Source organism: Callospermophilus lateralis, chromosome 9 (genome assembly GCF_048772815.1).
Source record: "Callospermophilus lateralis isolate mCalLat2 chromosome 9, mCalLat2.hap1, whole genome shotgun sequence".
Classification (NCBI taxonomy): domain Eukaryota; kingdom Metazoa; phylum Chordata; class Mammalia; order Rodentia; family Sciuridae; genus Callospermophilus; species Callospermophilus lateralis.
Window position 1 is genome coordinate 45,747,167 of NC_135313.1, and position 18,055 is coordinate 45,765,221.

The 18,055-nt window shown below is 30.9% G+C and overlaps 1 protein-coding gene across 2 annotated transcripts in view; it reads left to right on the forward strand.

Annotated features, from left to right (window-relative positions):
• The window catches only part of Calcrl (calcitonin receptor like receptor), a 100,901-nt gene that overhangs the window by 48,827 nt on the left and 34,019 nt on the right, over positions 1 to 18,055 (forward strand). For both annotated transcript variants that reach the window (XM_076866138.2, XM_076866137.2), the window contains 7 exons: positions 9,989 to 10,079; positions 10,257 to 10,344; positions 11,403 to 11,495; positions 13,712 to 13,847; positions 16,162 to 16,272; positions 16,373 to 16,485; positions 17,919 to 18,010. In XM_076866138.2, the coding sequence (XP_076722253.1) occupies positions 11,445 to 11,495; positions 13,712 to 13,847; positions 16,162 to 16,272; positions 16,373 to 16,485; positions 17,919 to 18,010 (503 nt within the window). In that variant the 5' untranslated portion in view covers positions 9,989 to 10,079; positions 10,257 to 10,344; positions 11,403 to 11,444. The remainder of the gene's footprint in view (positions 1 to 9,988; positions 10,080 to 10,256; positions 10,345 to 11,402; positions 11,496 to 13,711; positions 13,848 to 16,161; positions 16,273 to 16,372; positions 16,486 to 17,918; positions 18,011 to 18,055) is intronic.

An 18,055-nucleotide genomic window follows, 5' to 3' on the forward strand; every position in this document is an offset into this window, starting at 1 on the left:
CAAATATTTTTTCCCATTGTGCAAATTATTATTTTTTCTGTCCTTTGGATCAAAACCAAACCCTCCTGAATGTTAGGCAAACTCCATACCACTTTGCTACATTCCTATCCCCAAGGGTGGAGATATTTTTAAAAATGGGACTATCTCTTTCACTTTCATTGAAGTCATTTGTATTTTGGTGGTGGCTTTCTAATTTGTTTTTGTGTGAATGTATTCATGTGTGTGTGTATGTGTGTCTGTCTGTTTGGGGGGTTGAACCCAGAGACTCACACATTCTAGATAAGAGCTGCACCACTGAGCATACCCTAGCCCCTCATTTTCTTGATGGTACTATTTGTATGAAGAATTTATGATCTTGATGTAGTCTAGTTTGCTTATTTTGTGTCACGTGTAATTTTAATGTTATATCTAAAAATGCAGTAGTGCCTTAAACAAGGTGATAAACAAGTTTTTGTCTAAGGGTTGAATTTACTCTTTGAGCTGGGAATAATGTCTTGTCAGAGGCATGCATTAGCTGTGGATTAATAGACAGCATATATTGCAAAGTCTATTTCATATTTAGAAAAAAAAATACATTATAGATATATATGAATCTAAAAGTTGGTTCTGAATTCCTATTGGCTGGGCATAGATATCCTTTGGTTCTGAATAATGATGTTCTGCTTTGGTGAAAAAGAAAACAATCTGTAGGTATTTTGATGGTATGGTGGGAGGAATTTGAAGTTATCTAACTTTACAGGTCAGGAAATGGAGACCAACCAAAGTGATTAACTCAAGAATATTCATGTTTTTCAATCATAGTTGGAATGCAAGATGAAACCTTCTGATTCCATACTCCATAATAATTTCACTACACCAGCACTTCTCAAAATGTTAGTCCTGAATGTTTTGGCTACAAAATCCAATTTAACAGTTATATTGATGAGGAATTCCAGAATTGTAGCTGACTTCAAATATGGCCACATTCGAGTGCTCTAATAATGTTATAAGATTGTCTACTAATCCTCAAATCTCAGCTAATTTTTTCCTGTTTTCCTGTTTGTCTCCATTTTTTGAATAGTTTTTTTCCATTAATAAGAAGGATGAATAACCCAATACTCATGAGCCCTATTTGCTTTGAACCCTAGGGGAAAGAGAAAATCATCCTTGATAACACTGATGGAAATGTCCCAGGGACAATCCAGATGGTGGAGCTTGCACTACCTGTCCATGGCCAAGCCAGCCTAAATCAGAGGACTGTGTTAGTCCTGACATTAGTCACTTCTCACCTCAATGACCAGGAAGGCAGTCTCACTTGAACCTGAGGGAATGGATTCTCTATAGGAAAATAATTCATTTTATCAAGGAATAAAATAAATGTGCCATAAGAATTCCTGTCATTAATTTCTTAATGTCAAAATGTGCTAATAGGTGCTATATAAATTTTGTTTTAAAAATGATTGAAAAGCTCCATGTAACAAGAATACCATAACTTTGATCAGAGACTAAAATTAAACTTAGATCATAGGTTTAAATTAAAATTCTAACAAAGTTATATATCTAACAAAGGAACTCTGGAGTTCCTTATGTTACATGAAAGAAGACCAGCATAGAAAGATGTGTACTACATGATCTCATTTACACATAGAAACTAAAATGTTGATCTCATACAATGGTGGTTACCAGAGGCTGGGAGAACAGATGTGATGGGGACAGGGTGTAAGGTTGATTGTCTGGAATGAACAGTTATCACTGTTAAGTTATATATTTAGATAGAAGCAAAAAGCTCTGGAGTTTTGTTGCACATTATGGTAAATCTAGATAATGATAGTGTATTTTGTACATATTTTAAAAAGCTAGAAGAAAAGATTTTGAATGTTTTCACCAAAAAGAAATGATCAACATTTGAGGAGATAGATATGTTACCCTGATTTGAACATTACACAATGTATACAGATAGGAAAATATAATATAATATCCTATAAACATGTATGATTTTTATTTCAGTTAAAATTAAAAATTTAATTAACATTAAATTAACATTAATTTTTTTTCTGAAATTATTGTTGGTGGAAGAAAATAGGTTTCCTCCTAGAGTTTTACTCTTGACTTTGTGGAAGGGAAATATGTGTAAACTTGTAGTTCAAAGATTTGGAAAGATGTGTTTTGTTTCTGTTTTTTGAGCAATTAATTCTTTCCATATTAGATCTCCTGGAGGGAGAGTGTTCCATCAAGTACAAAGCATTTTTTTTTTCAAGTTCCCTCCCACCGTTAGGTAATTGGGCTGATATTTGGACACTTGCCTCTTTCAAATAAAAAGAGAGTGGCCAAAATCACCGGAAAATGGCTAATTATGCCCACAATGGGAAAATTATTCCCATGAGTAAGTACTTCAGAGTGTAAAATGAAATCCCAAACTTAATCACAAAATCATCTCTCTTTAATAGTTATTCAACTATCCAACCTGGAATGTTCATTAGATAACAAGTCAGCATGGACTCAATGTGAGCTTTTTGTTGTTCCATTACAGTGTTAGTAAATGCTATTGTAGTTCATTTTAAATTACAGTCAAATCTTAGAGGATTTTGAACTTATTTTTAATAGGATTAGCATGCTTTATTTTATAAACTGTCACTATTTATTATAATAGGCTCAAAATTTTGCTAAAGCTTCATTTTTTGTAGGCTCGGTATTGGGAAATGTGTAGTATTGTTAAGTACTACACATTAAGTATTAAGTAGATTTTGTAATACTGTTAAGTACTACACATTAAGTATTAAGTACTACACATTAATATTAAGTAGATTGACATCATATCTGGGACTATACTTAATTTCTGCTTTATTTGATTGTTTTATAACTATGTAAATGAAATAACAGAAAAGAACCATATTATTTCTGCAAAAAATTTTTAAAAACTACAGATGTAAATTGATTACCTTCTTGAAATAAAGCATTAATTTTTCACTATAATGCTATTGAAATTATGGCAAGAAATCAAAATATGTTTAAGCTTCTTTATATTTTGTTATGGTTTAGGTCTTAAACGCCCCCAAAGGTTGTATGTTTAAAGCTTAGTTGCCAGTTTGGGGGGCTTTTGGGAGGTGGTGCAAGTGGGGCCTTTGAAAGGAAATGAGGTCAATAGGGATAAGTCCTTGGAGGGCATAGTGGGAAGTTGGCCACTTTGTTCTACCATATGCTTCTATTGTAATATTTAGCTTTGCCATTTATCCAAAGTCATGTTGCTAAGTGAAATGATTTAAAATCTTTGAAAATGAAAGCCAAAATATTGTTTTAACATTATTTATCTCAGGTATTTTGTCACAGTCAAAGAAGCTGACTAACACATATTTCTACAAATTTTAATATGATACAACAATATAGCTAGCATTTTCTGAGTTTTCAGAAGGTCATATACATTATCTTATTTTCTCAGTAGTTTTCAAGTTTAGGAATTATTTTATAGATGAAAAAAATATTCATAAAGAAGTTGTCTGACTTGCTAATATATGGATGAAGTTGGACTTTAAGATCAGAAAGTCTAATTAGTATTTGCAATACAAATATCGCCTCTACTTGTAACTGATATCATGTATCACCCCTCTATTATGCCAATTTCAATATCTATCTGGAAAAAATCTACCATTAATCAGTAGAACAATATTAATATTCTTAGCATTGGAACCTTAATACTTGGAATTAAATTCAAGTGTCTTCTCTAAAACAAAATGCTTGTGGGGGGAGTGGAAGCAGGCTATTGTTTAAAGTTCATCAAATGACTGAGTTCCAACACTAATTTTGTATTGGTGAAACCATTTCTTATTAAAACTTATGAATATATTCTAAGGACAGAGTTTAAAAGTAGTGAATTAAGCCAATAAAATCAGCATAAGATCATCTCTCCAACTTGATATTTTTATTGAGAAAAGAAAACTTGATTAACATTTTACCCTGCAAAACATGACTTCACTTCCATCTCACTGAAAGATTAGAAAATACATGCTCAATAAATAGTGTAGGATGACTAATTGAATTTTTAAAAGTATTTAAATGTATTTTTATGCACTCAAAGTTGAAGCAGTATATGCAGTTTTTGTTTGGGTACCTTACTAGAATGGCAAGTCTGAGTTGTCAAGCCATTTACCAACAAAACAACAAGAAGACCATCACACATGACCACATCAGTCAGGAAAGGAATTTAAAAAAGAAATTTTGCAGGGAGGAGTATAAATCTATCTATAGCAAAATTAAATGAGAAAATGAATAAGTAAGATTTATTGAATAAGTACAGCAAAATGTATCCAGTATTTTTAAAAACCTTAATTGTCTAAACCTTAACTGTGTCCATTCTCCAAAGTAGTAAAATATAAGGCAAAGGGCCAGAGAATCTGAGTTCTGAGCTTGGAGTCAGCCATAGACATCTTTGTTACCATGACCAAATCACTTATATTTGTATGTTGGACTTGTCTGTTTCATTCAGTAGAAATTGTCATCCTTGTGATTATACATTATAGAGTGATACAAATAATAAGCTAGTGCTTGTTTTGAGACAAGTTAGGAGACAAGTTCTTTATATCTGGTAATTTAATATGTAAAATAATTAGGAGACAAGTTCTTATATAGGAGACAAATTCTTTATATCTATCAGGTAATTAAATATGTAAAATAATGCAAGAAGATGAGTTATGACAAAAATCAGAGGCAACATCGACTGAGCCAGATATTAATTGAGTTTATCTCTTTTATAAGTCATATCAAATTTCTAAAATAGCCAGTACTTATACACCTATTTTCAGGTTATGAAGTCAGCTTAGAGAGTCTAAGTATTAAAAGACCTGGAATTTGAAGCTGTTTCTTTGATTTTAGTGTACAACATCTAACAAGTATTAATAGAAAGAAGGAGCCCTATTAAAGGTCTAGTTCAATTGTCATTTTCTCATGAAGTAAATGAAGCAGAATAAAGTCAAGTTGATTTTATCAAAATACTCAACCTGGAAAAATCACTGCTAGTTTGTGTGACTGTCTTACACTGAGATGAATATAATATAAAGGTCAGAGGAATGACTGGTTAGTTGGGAAGCATAAAGATACCTCTTAAATTTGATGAGAAGATATAACTTTGATCAAGTCATGATTTGTATTCATTTTTCTTCCAGGTACAACAAATTAACATGAATTTCATAGTTGGAAGCAACAAACACTAATTATCTCACAGTTCTGTAGATTAGAAGTTTTAGGTGTTTCAAGGGTAGCAAGCAAGGACCACATCAAAATATTGGCAGAGCTGTCTTCTCTTTAGAAGTTCTGGGGGAAATTCTATCTGAAGATTCATTCAGGTTGTTGGCAGAATTCAGTTCTTGTGATTGTAGTACTGAGGTCCCCATTTCCTTGCTTGTCAGGTTAGAGGCCCTGTAGGAGTCTACGGGTCTTTGCGAGTACACTCCTATATCACAGAACCATGAACAATGGATCCATGCTTTCTCACGTTACCAAAGTTTTCAAAATTTTCAAAGTTTTTCTGCTTATTCTCATTCTGCTGCATCTGCTGCATGTTTTTTTTTAATGACTCAGAAAGTTATAATATGATTGGGAGAATTAAGAATACCTATAAACATCAGGTTTCTACAATTTGATTAAATTCACTTCATAAGTAATTCACTCAAAAAATACTTTCTCCATGCCCTCTTTCTGCAGTCACTCTGCTAGGATTTGGAGCCACAGAGATGACTATGATGTCTGCCCTATTCTTACTATATACACAATTTAATGACAAAACAGGCACACAAATAAATAATTATGTGATTATGTTTTCAAGAAGGTATTTAAATAACTTGCTCTGGGAATTCTAGGATAGTAGTCACGCCTGGGAGCATTGCAGAATATTTTGCTGGATTCTTACTAGATATTCCTTTTAAATATGGTCTGGCCAGTCCCTACAGACAAATAATTATAAGTACATTCAGGTTTCAGCATGACCCAGTAAGGATGATGCATTCATGTTCTGGGTTTCAAATCTGACAGGCCAAGAATTTCCTTGGAAACATAGTAAAAATGTGGACTCCTAAGTTTTTCTCCTAAATATTCTAATTCAGAGAGGTTTTGGTCTGTCCATTCTAACATTTTTCAGCAAGTTTTGGTGGTGATTATGATTCAAGTGACCCATGAATTCACATTTTGAGGAACAATCATTTAGCCTAAAATAATATGTCTCAAATAACATAAAACAAAAGAAATTTAGTTTTAGTTTTTTTGTTTTGTTTTGTTTTTATCAGTAACAGATCTTTAAAAAGAGAAGCCTCTTTTTATTTTGCTTTTGTTGAAAGTGTGAGCGGGGCTGCAGGCAGTGTTTGACTGAAGCATTAAAACCTTAGAGTGGCATTTATTTTTCAGACTCTATTAAAAGTAAAGTCAGTTAGTAACTTGCAATAATAATTCTATTACAAAGAATGAGGTTTTGCCAAAAATAAATATTGAGGAGAAAATGAAAGGTAACCAGGTTTCTGCACCCTGACTTTTTTTTTCAGTGATACAATCTATGATAGATTGTGTAGAAAGAAGAAATTTCCATTTGCAATGCAGGTGTGGAATATTGGGATCAGAAAAGACTGTTTATCCTTTGTTTTGATTCAGGAGAATAGCAGCTTGTATAATAAACCATAAGTAAGGGAAGGCATGCTCATCTTTGCTTACACAAAAATTCAGGCTACTATGGCAAACTAGATATGTATGGGAAATGCTTCTGTTGGCTAAGTTTATGGTAAATGTATAAATATGTGGAAAAAAGAATATGGCTTTGGGCCTATAAAAATCTAAGACATTTCTGAAATGGAAAAGTGGAAGATGAAACTTTTCTTTCTCTTAATCTTAGAGTGAACATACTTTTAAATATGACGATTAGGTAGCAATTAAAGATAAGAATTATTATCAAGAAAAATAATTAAAAGTATGTTTTGATATGCATGTACAAAATTTATGTTTTTGTCTTCTGATAAATTAGTACCACATCAACTGTTTTTGTGTAGAATAAAATATTTGTGTAGAATAAATCATAAAACATACACTATAGTAAGCTAAGAATGATTAACCCTCTTAAAACTTCAAAATTTAAAAAGTAAAACCATGAAAAAAAAAAAGTCAAGTAGAGTGAATCATGGTAGTTCGAAGGAATGGTAAATTTAAAAAAGTGTTTTGAGTTCCTAGGCAGCTCTGTATCAACTCATTCTCTCTCTTCTCCCCTCCCTCCCTCTGCTAGGGATGGGCCTTGTGCATATTAATGAGCATGCTACCACTGAGCTACATCCCCAGTCCTAAGCAGTTTTAGTTCAAAAGTTATTTCATTTTTGAGACATTTTTCATTTCTCAAAGTTGTTTTTGTGATGAAATAAATAATTTTTTAAAATGTTAATGTTGAATATTTGGGGGAAATATAGAGCATGTTTACAAATAAGAATATATATGTATTATTCTGTTTATACAATTAAAAAACCAATCTCATGTTTTGCAGTAGAACCAACTCTTTCACTTTATTAAATTTGTGAAGGTAAAATAAAAAAAAATAAAACTTACAGGATCCATGAGACTAGTGCTAGCATGATAAAAGTAATTACTCCTAGTACCACTATGATTACAATTTCATGTAGGAGTATAAATTAGAATTTCCTCAGGTCTGAAAAGTTCTTTTCATACTAAGTAAATGTTAGTACCCTTGGAACTAACTACCAGCAGACTAAATCACTTAATGACTTCTTTTCATTATTCACTTGGTTTCTTCCAAAAATTAAATGAAAACTACTAGATATCATGTGGTAACATGCAGTTCAATTGCAGTAAATAATTTAACACCTGAAAGTGATAAGTGATTGAGAACCATTTGTTTATCAGCTTTAGTTAGTTAATATCAAATGTATTCTAGCAAAGATAAATTTGTAATAAGCTAAAGTAGAAGAGAGAACCATTTACAGAATGAGCCATTTAGCGGAAGTATGAAAAGAACCAATGACTTAAACCTAGGAAAACAGTTAAACATACTTGTGAGAATAATCTTGGCATTATTTCTACTAACATGAGACTCAGTCTGAATTGAGTTTTAGCTAATTTGCAGTGGCATCATCTACATGCCTAGTCATGATCCATACAAAATTGGCCTAGAGAGCCCTTGGTGAAAGGGGAGATTCCTTCATAATGACCACTCACTCACTACAAATGTCTGCTAGAAGGGAAACTTTGTTAGATCCTTTTTAGAATAGATGAGTTGAGAGAATAGGATAGCATCACCTAGGGAATTGGATGTTGATGCATCTCCTGGAGAATACAGGTGTTCATTCTCTGTGTGAATGAATATCACCCAAATTTGCTGTTCTACCATTGATAAACCCTGGGCAATAGGTATGCCCTTTTGATAAGAAATGCAGCACACAGTACAAAATACAACCTTGCTCCTAGCAGCACATATTCTAGATTACTAGGGAATAGGATGATGAAAGAAAGCTATATATATTGAACCATTTGTAGAATATATATATTGTGAGTTGATAACTTCCTTTTCAAGTATGAGGGCCAGGATGAGGAGTGACCAAGACATATTCACTAAGATATTTTGGAACACTGATTTTAAAATCTAATAGGTAGGCAACAAAAATTTTCTCAAATATGGATAAAATTTTCTGAAATATGTTGGATTTGGGAGACTTGCAAATTTAATTTTTAAATATTTTCTCCTTTAATTTTTTGAGCCCATGTACAAATTAAAGATAATTTAGTTCTGACTTGTGTAAATCACCAATCATTTATAAAACATGATTTCCAAATAGTAATTTTTATGGTCTTATTTAATATTTAAATAATATTTATATTTTAATATAATATTTAAATACACATACTTTTATATGGATTAAATTATAGTTTTAAAATAAATAATTATAAAGAATGTTGCACTATTTAAAATAATAAGTTTAAAATAAAATATATCTGTGAATAGATATATAAGAGAAATAAAATTTTGAATACAGAACATATAAAGTATATTTTTATGTTAATCTAGCAAATAATGATGGATAACTTGGCAGTTTATTTGGTTATATTGCAAGAGAAATAGAACATAGCTGGAAATAGACCATAAGTCGGAAGCTGCCAAAATGTCACGACAGAGTTCAAGTTTAATGATCATAAAATTGAGGTGTTCAATATCATTCCTTAGTTCTAGCTGAAAACACACATTTAAGAGTGGAATTTAATCAAGGATTTTATATAGCTTTTTAATTTATAATTTTAATGAGACAGACATTGCTGGGGTATGGTTCTCAATGTTTACTCTTCACAAGTTCATAAATTTTTAATTTATAATTTTAATTTATAATTCTTTTACAAAAGTCCTAATATGTTATCACTGATATGCTAATGAGAGTGTTAGGAGTAATACTATTTCTAACTACCTTCAACTCTCTTTAATAAAAAGCATGCAAAAAATCAAAACCAAAAAAAAATCCTCCTTTCTTTAGCATTTTTGTTAATATGGAATGATAATTAAAATTCTACTAAGAAAATTACATAACAAAACTTATTTTTAAAGACAATATTATATAGTATCATTGAAAAATGGATATAAATATAATAAATATAGATATATTTTCCTAAGTTATAAATTCCTGAGGAAAATATTTGAGTAATTCTATGAAAAAGGAAAAATAATGTAAATGATAAAATTTGATAATTTTTTGTATGAAAAGAGCATAACCAGACTTAAAATCATTTACCTATAGAAATATGTACATTTATAGATCCATGGGTTTTTATTATATATCTATAATTCATACTGAAATATTAATTACTTGAAGTGAACATGTTATTTTATAGTAATGCAAATGTATTACAAAAACATTTTTAGAAATTGGAACAGGTTAATAAAATATCATTTTATTAGTATTCACTTTGAAGTATTTGATTTATCAAGGAAATAAATTTGGCTCACTAACATAATAGTAAATTATTATAAAATTAATCAATATTTTAGGTCATGACCCTTGGATTTAAGAAAGTCTTCAAGAAAATGTCGAATACGATTCAAGAGAAAATGTGATTTGAATCTGGAGACAACTGTGTATGTAAGTATTTGGAAATTAGATTTTTCTCATGGTAAAATGTAATCAAAACTAAAACAACAACTCATCAATTATTGGATTGCATAAACTTTGGTTTATAGTTTTTCATATATTATTTCACTCTTTTTAAATATTTGAGATTAATAAAATGTTACCTGATTTTTTGGTTATTTTTTTAAGATAACCTAATAATAAAAACTGAGGATAGCCGATAGAAGAGTACAAAATATTTGGAAATTGCTACAATTAACAAGAAAAGCTGCTTCAGGTGAGTCTTGGTGGGTGATTAATGGCATAGGTTATATGTGCTAATTAACATTGTACACACACAGCATGTGATACAAATAATAAAACATGACCACATGGAAAAGGTTTTTAAGTTTCTTATTTTGGTCTTAGCCTTGTAATGAAATTCATGACAAGTTTCCTAAAAGAATTAAATCTAAGCTGATAGTTGAATATCAAATGTCTACTGAGGAAATTTTGTCAATTTTGAAAATAGTTTTTACATATTTGGTTACATGAATAGTGTAGTCCATGGCTATACTATGACAATTCATGTTTCATAAAAAAAAAAATAGTATGTTGCTCCTGGAACTTGTGAAGAGTAAACATTGGGAACCATACCCCAGCAATGTCTGTCTCATGAGAAGTAAGTTGGTGGGTGGTATTTGAAAGGTCATTTTTCATTAGCTCATAATTGTCCCTACCATTACAAATACTTTCATTTGATATTGTCCATATATTGTAATTTTATTTAAATAATGTAGATGACTTAGGAAAACTTCTATTTTCTGATTTAAAAAGAATTAGTTTTCTAAAATGAAGAATAATTTTTACTAATTATAAGGATATTTTAGTGACATTTGGATGTTGATTCTCAAAAAAAATTTCATCCTTAGATGAATAAAGTCAGTAAATTATAAATTAGACCAATGCTTATAGAAAATAAAGGTAAACTTTAAAATAAAATGTGTTATCAAAATTTATGTTATGGTGTTCACTTGAAATTCTTTATTTTGATACTTCACTAATTTTATTCCAATTTGGTCAAAACAAAGAGACCAAGATCATTTTAATCGCTCAAAAATATATATGTAAGAAGTTTTCCTGATTGTAAGTTTAGTTAAATTAAGATAAAATGTATTTAATTAAGCTTTTTAGTACTTTAAATCATGATATTCTTAAACATTTGTAATACACAAAACTATTAATCAAATCAAAGTAAAATTATTGTACAGATGTAAAGTAAATCTTCTTTTGAGAACCCTCTATATTTATTTAATAAATATTGATGAATTTTGTTTCTTTCATTGTCTATTGCAGTTTGATTTATATTACATAGCATATTGCATCTGGACTCTGATAATGGAGAAAAAGTGTGTTCTGTATTTTCTGTTTTTCTTGCCTTGTTTTATGGTAAGTACAAGTTCCTCTGATTGATCTATTTTACTTCTAACATATTTATAATTAACAAAGTTCAATGGTGAAATTAAAGTTATTATTTGATGCATAAATTATTTTCATTTTCCACCCAATCAGTAGAGCAATTATTTATTCCCTTTCCATGTGTTCTTCTAGTCTTAATGACAGACATAGAATGATTCAGCCCTGGGGCAAAGAGGAAGAGCTTGGAAGACCAATGTTACAAATGTGTAAAATACCAGGGAAAGTTTTATTAGAGTTAGGAAAAAAAAAAATGGAATGGCTGAATACAGTATTGTTGTGCATAGCAGATGAATTATTTTTAGTCAGATTCGTGGATTCTGAGTTAGAACTTTTAAAAAGCATATTCCGATTCATTGATTTCTGTTCATTCTACCAATTGATATTGAAATAATGATTGAAATAATTCAGAACTATGCATTGTATTTTAGTTTCCTTTTCCATTCACTCAAATTAGCAATCATCAGTGCTGTTTGAGGCAGGGTGTGTTTGTGTGCATGTGTGCCTGTGCATACTCTTGTGTACCTTTCAATACACATGCTGAGGATGCGGGGTCAGAGGTGGTGATATACAAAAGATGACAAAAAATCAATTGCTCTCCTAAAAGACCTGTAGATTTCATACATTTATTTTTTTTCATTTATAGAAATGTTTTATTTATATTTTCTCTGCCTCAAATTAAAACAATGATTCAGCTCTTTTCTCTTTGTATGTATGAAAAATCAAGATAAAGAATCTCATCTAACTATGTGCCAACAAAGAATTTCCTGTAGTGTTTCCAAGCAAACCTTACAAAGACTTAAAGTAACTCAAGAAAAATATGGAAAATCTCAATGAGGAAAAAAGCATTTACATTTCAAAACACTCTCAAGTCTAGGAGCTTTCTAAATTCTGCACTTCTCAGATGTTATCTTAGTAGAATTGAAGAGAAAGGACGCCTGTTTCCTCAGCTCACACCTTCCATTGAGCTTGCCAGTGAGCTACACAGGCCAACACTGGTGATCTGCAGGCAATTCTGTAACAGAGTACTGATCTGATTATTGTAATTTAGGGAATTGTGACCTTTTCTTTATAATTTGACCACAGACAGTGTATAAGCCTGATTTTTATTTCAAGAAGGAATAAAAATGATATCTATCTATGCAATTTCTACAGACTTCTTGAGAAGAATGAGTTCTGTGGCTTTTAAAAATATTGTCTCCAGCTAGGAATATAGCTCAGTGGTAGAGCTTAGTCTACCAATATATTAGACCAGTCTAGTATAATGTCTATTATTTGTGAGGCCCTGGAATTGATCCACAGCATTACAAAAATAAAATTATGTGGAACTTCTAAGTGTATTGGCTTGCTGTTATGAATTTCTATTTGTTGCTTCTATAGCAAAACTGTGACTATTATAGCAGTTTTATTAACAACAATTAAAGTAAGACAACTCAACGAATTTTAAAAAGAGTGAAAGAGTGAATGAGAAACAATGGCCAGGTGATGGTGAAACTTGAATGATGCTACCCAGTGAGACAATATTATTATTTCCACTTTGCTAGGTTTTACTATTTTTAGTGTCTCTTTAAATAAAGTTCTACTAAATTGGAAAAATATCTATATGTCCATATAAAATATATATATATATATATATATATATATATATTTAAAGCCTTTTACTGATGTATATTCAGTTAAAAACTCTATTTACCAATATTATAAATTAACTTTCCATTAGTTTGATTGTGAAAAATATAACAACTAGCAACAAATATTGAATATTTTCCATGTGCTAGGTACGTCCTTCTATTAAATTGATGCTCTTTATTCTCTCTTACAATAAGAAGCTGAGGTTTGGGAGATAGGGGGAATATATCTTGCCGGCATTCACAGAACAGGTAAAATTGGAGGGATTTTGAATATAGCTCTGTGTATATTCCAGAACACACATTTAGGCTGTCCTGCAGTCAGCTACCACAGGCTCTGCAAAGCCAACTCTGCCTCCCAGCTCTGCCAGTGGTGCCATCTTGATTGTTTGAAACTGGACATGGTGGAATATAAATTCCAAGGAAAGTGGCTAACACTAAAAATTGGGGGTTTCCTCCCAGAGAGGCTGTTTATCATTCAGAACATCACTGTACTTGCTCTTTTATATACTACAAAAATATTTTCACAATTTTGACATTGTTGTTGTTTTAATTCCTTAGATTCTTGTCACAGCAGAAGTTGAAGAAGAACTCTCTGATGACTTAATTCAGTTGGGGGTTACTAGAAATAAAATCATGACAGCTCAGTATGAATGTTACCAAAAAATTATGCAGGACCCCATTCAACAAGCAGAAGGTAACCATGACTATTTAATTCTAAATGCATTTGATGAATTTTTAAAAGAAAATTTCCCTGTTATGTCATTCTGGGCTCTTTGCATCTATTACTGAAATGAGTTTGTTGCTTGTTTTCTGGTATATGTGCACTTTTAACTATTTATTTATGAAAATATTTTTGCAATAAATTCTTTTTAAATATTTTTTTTAGTTGCAGATGGACACAATACCTTTATTTTATTTATTTATGTGGCACTGAGGATTGAACACATTGCCTCATGCATGCGAGGCAAGTGCTCTTCCACTGAACTACAACCCCAGCCCTGCAATACATTTTTTTTTAGAAAAATCTAATAAAAATATGTGAATGATCTTTTTAGAACCACTTTTTATGGTTTAAATATATTTAAAATATCAAATATGTACTAATATTAATGCAATGACACAAGTCTCAAGTCAATGACAATTCACCTTTAGTTCATGTAATTTGTGTCTTTTTTTGCAACCTGATTGATAGTAACTTGCATAATAAAATAATGAGTACAGAAGTTTTTTGTTTTTTTTTTAATAATATTCATGCTTTGCATAGTACATTTGCTAGCAGATTTAATGAAGTCTAAGTGCTCTTGTTTCCTTTAGGATAGTCTTTTGTTGTTTTGGTAACTCACAGAGGGACTAATAAGCACCAGGCATTTGTCTAGATCTGAAGCTATAAAGATAAGTAACAGAAATATAGTTGCCATAATTAGACAACAAAAACAGGCCCTATATTTTTTCTGACAGCCATAAGGGTTATTTCCAAAAATATAAAATGTGAAACTCACAGTGGAACAAAGCAAAATATAGTTTATTTAGATGATCCAATTTTTTAAAAACTATCAGGGGAAACAAAGATCCCAACATTTTAATGTTCTAATAGATTGTATTTACATAAGAATGAAATGTTCAAAGTAAAATATGATTATTTATAATTGTCATATTAATATGCTTAAAACAGGAAAAAAAGGCATTTTTTCATGTTGAGCAACTTTTAGATTCAATTTAACTGAACAACATAATTTATTAATCTTTGCAGAAGTATTGGGATATTATAGCTGCACCAATACTCTTTTTATACTTGTCACTAAAAAGTATGTTTTAAAATATGCCAATGACAAATTATCTGATTATGTCAGATAATGAATCCAAGTTCACTGCCTAATACATCTTCTTAGGGCTTCACAGTGCATTCTGTAATTCATGAAAAATAGAAAGTCTTGGAATAAAGAAGTGTCTTTCTTCTAATTTTGTATTTTCAAAATCCATTTGGCCACAGAAATTTTCTCATTGGAAAACTTACTCATATCTTACTCAGATTCCATCAAACACAACAAAATTCTAGACCTTTCATGCTTCCTGTATTGAAGCTATAAAGATATTGAAAGTATTGAAGTTAATTAGATTCCTGCAGCAGTGACATTGGCACATTTGAGATGATTTCTAAAATTATATATAAAAATGTTTATATTCTATAAAATATATTTACTTGGTATTATATGGTTGCAAACTATTTAAAAATAACAGAAGAGAGAACTGTGGTTATCCAAATGGCTTTTCTTACAAATTGCTATCATTTAGACATTCAGGTCATCAGAATCTTTATACTCTCATGGGGGCTAGATTAATTCCAAGATCTCTTTGCAAACATTTTATGTTTCTGTGCAAACATGTTAATGTTAAAATTAATGCAGCATTCAGGGGACCACCTCTATGTGACAATTCAAAAAAAAAAAATCTCTTTCTTTTTGGATTACATAGTGTTATAACATTGGAAAATTGACCAGTTGATTTTTCTGTCTTTAAAAATATCTATTTATTTTTAATGTAAGAGATTCTTCCCCTTCACAATGGAGAGAGATGTGACATCATTAAGCATTCTGCTCCGTTTGAAAAGACAAGGAAGGAAAAGCTAGATTTGGAAGAAGGGCCTAAATAAGTACTTTTCAGAGTTAAAATGATGAAGCAGAAATATTGAATAGAATCATTTGTTTGCTTCAAGAAATACTTTCCCCAAGAATACAATTCTAAAATAGTATGTTTTTCTGATTTCACAGTTCTTAAAAATTTCTGATACAGAGAAATACACACAAACACACTTATTTCTAAAGCTCATTTAGAAATTAGTTTTTTCTATAATTACTTGTTGAAAAAGTCAAATAATTGCTATGAAATTCATGTATGTTCATTTTCTGTACATAAGCTTTTTTCCACATCAGTGAGAAACCATGCTTGAGACTTCATGTCTTTGGGTATAACTAGCAACTAGTTATCTCCAATTGTATTTCCCCTTCCAGGCATTTACTGCAACAGAACCTGGGATGGCTGGCTATGCTGGAATGATGTTGCAGCAGGAACTGAGTCAATGCAACACTGCCCTGATTACTTTCAGGACTTTGATCCTTCAGGTAAAAGCAGAAACTTATATACAAATCTCCTTGATACCTATCTAATAAACCCTAGGTTAATTAAATTGTTGCTTTCTTTTTTTACTATTCAACTTTAAAGAAAAAGTTACAAAGATTTGTGACCAAGATGGAAACTGGTTCAGACATCCAGCAAGCAACCGAACCTGGACAAATTATACTCAGTGTAATGTTAATACACACGAGAAAGTGAAGGTATGTGATGGTCATGAACTGAAATTCACTCTGGCAGTCTAAACAATTGTCTAATAGAACATTGGAGAAACTTTAGTCAGTGTTCCATTGCATTATAAAGCCATTTCATAATAAAATTTGAGAAGAACAGTGAAAAAAAATACCTGTGGAGTGAATTATTATTGATTCTGTCATTACCCTGAGGAAGGAGTACAGTTAGGTAAGAGTGTATTTACAAGTCAATGTCTCAGTATTGGGGTTTCAAGTTTTCCAAAGAAAACATACCTTAAAAGTGTAAAAAAATGTGGGGGTTGAGTTCTCATTTGGGGAGAAATTCTAGAATTACCTCAAAAATTGTAAGTAAACAGGAGAAGCCCAGCATGGTTCAAGCAGTCCTGTGTCCCTCAGTGAGACCTTCCTTCTGACTGGCTGGTAGTCCACCCTTTCTTAGGCTCTCACTTTGAACACTATGCATTAAAATCAAAGTTAATTCCAGTTTGTCATAATAAAAAAAACTTTATAGAAAGTGCCTAAATATATTTATTTATACTGGCGTGTTTGTATAAAAACAACTTGTCACTCTGAATAAACAGTAAATCCTGATATCTCTTTTCTTTTTCTGCCCTTTGCCTGCCGAATGACCTTGGGAGAGCCATTTAATGTCTCTCTGCCTCAGTCCCCCAAAGTACAAAGTTAGATGACAATAGATTTCCCCTAATGGCTTTCACAAGACTTTACTTAGTGCAAGGAAAACACTTAGAAGAGTAGAATGTAGTATGTACTCGACAGCTGCCACCTATCATTATATTTAGGTCATGTACTCCCTGCTTATTCCAAAAGTGTTTGAAGAGAATCATAAGAATAAAATATAAGATGGTAGGTTAAAGTAAATGGGAAACAGAAAAAGAAGAAAAAATAAAAAGTAAACACCATGAAAAAAATTTTAAAAAAGTGTTTGTATAGATCAAAATATCTCATAAGCTGCCATATTAAAAATTGCCTCTCAACCTCGAATTTATCAAAGAAAAAAAAAAAAAGAGACCTAGTGGGAAAAGAAAGCTTTTATGGCATTTAAGTCTGAATAAATCAAATCACCTAGTAGCATTTGATTTTAAATATAAAATGCTAGTTTCATGTTCTATGGGACCTAAATCAATAGAAGTATTACTTTATAGATTTAAATATGGTTTCTAGCTTCTTAAATAAAGATGCATATTATTTATAAATTTTGATAAGTTACTTGATACATTTATGTAAGTTACTTGATACATTTATGTAGATATTCCTTATTCTAGATGTATGTAGGTATCTATTGGCTTGCAAGCAAGACTATTAGATCACCTGCTTTCAAGAACAAAATCTATGCAATTGAATTTGAGCTTCTACACATGTAGGAATATATGTGCTTATATATATTGATATCTGTCTAATTTTTTTATTCACATAAATCATAGACTGCACTGAACTTGTTTTACCTGACCATAATTGGACATGGATTATCTATTGCATCACTTCTTATCTCACTTGGCATATTCTTTTATTTCAAGTAAGTACATTAAAAATTATTTTATAATTTATCAATTGTCTTAGG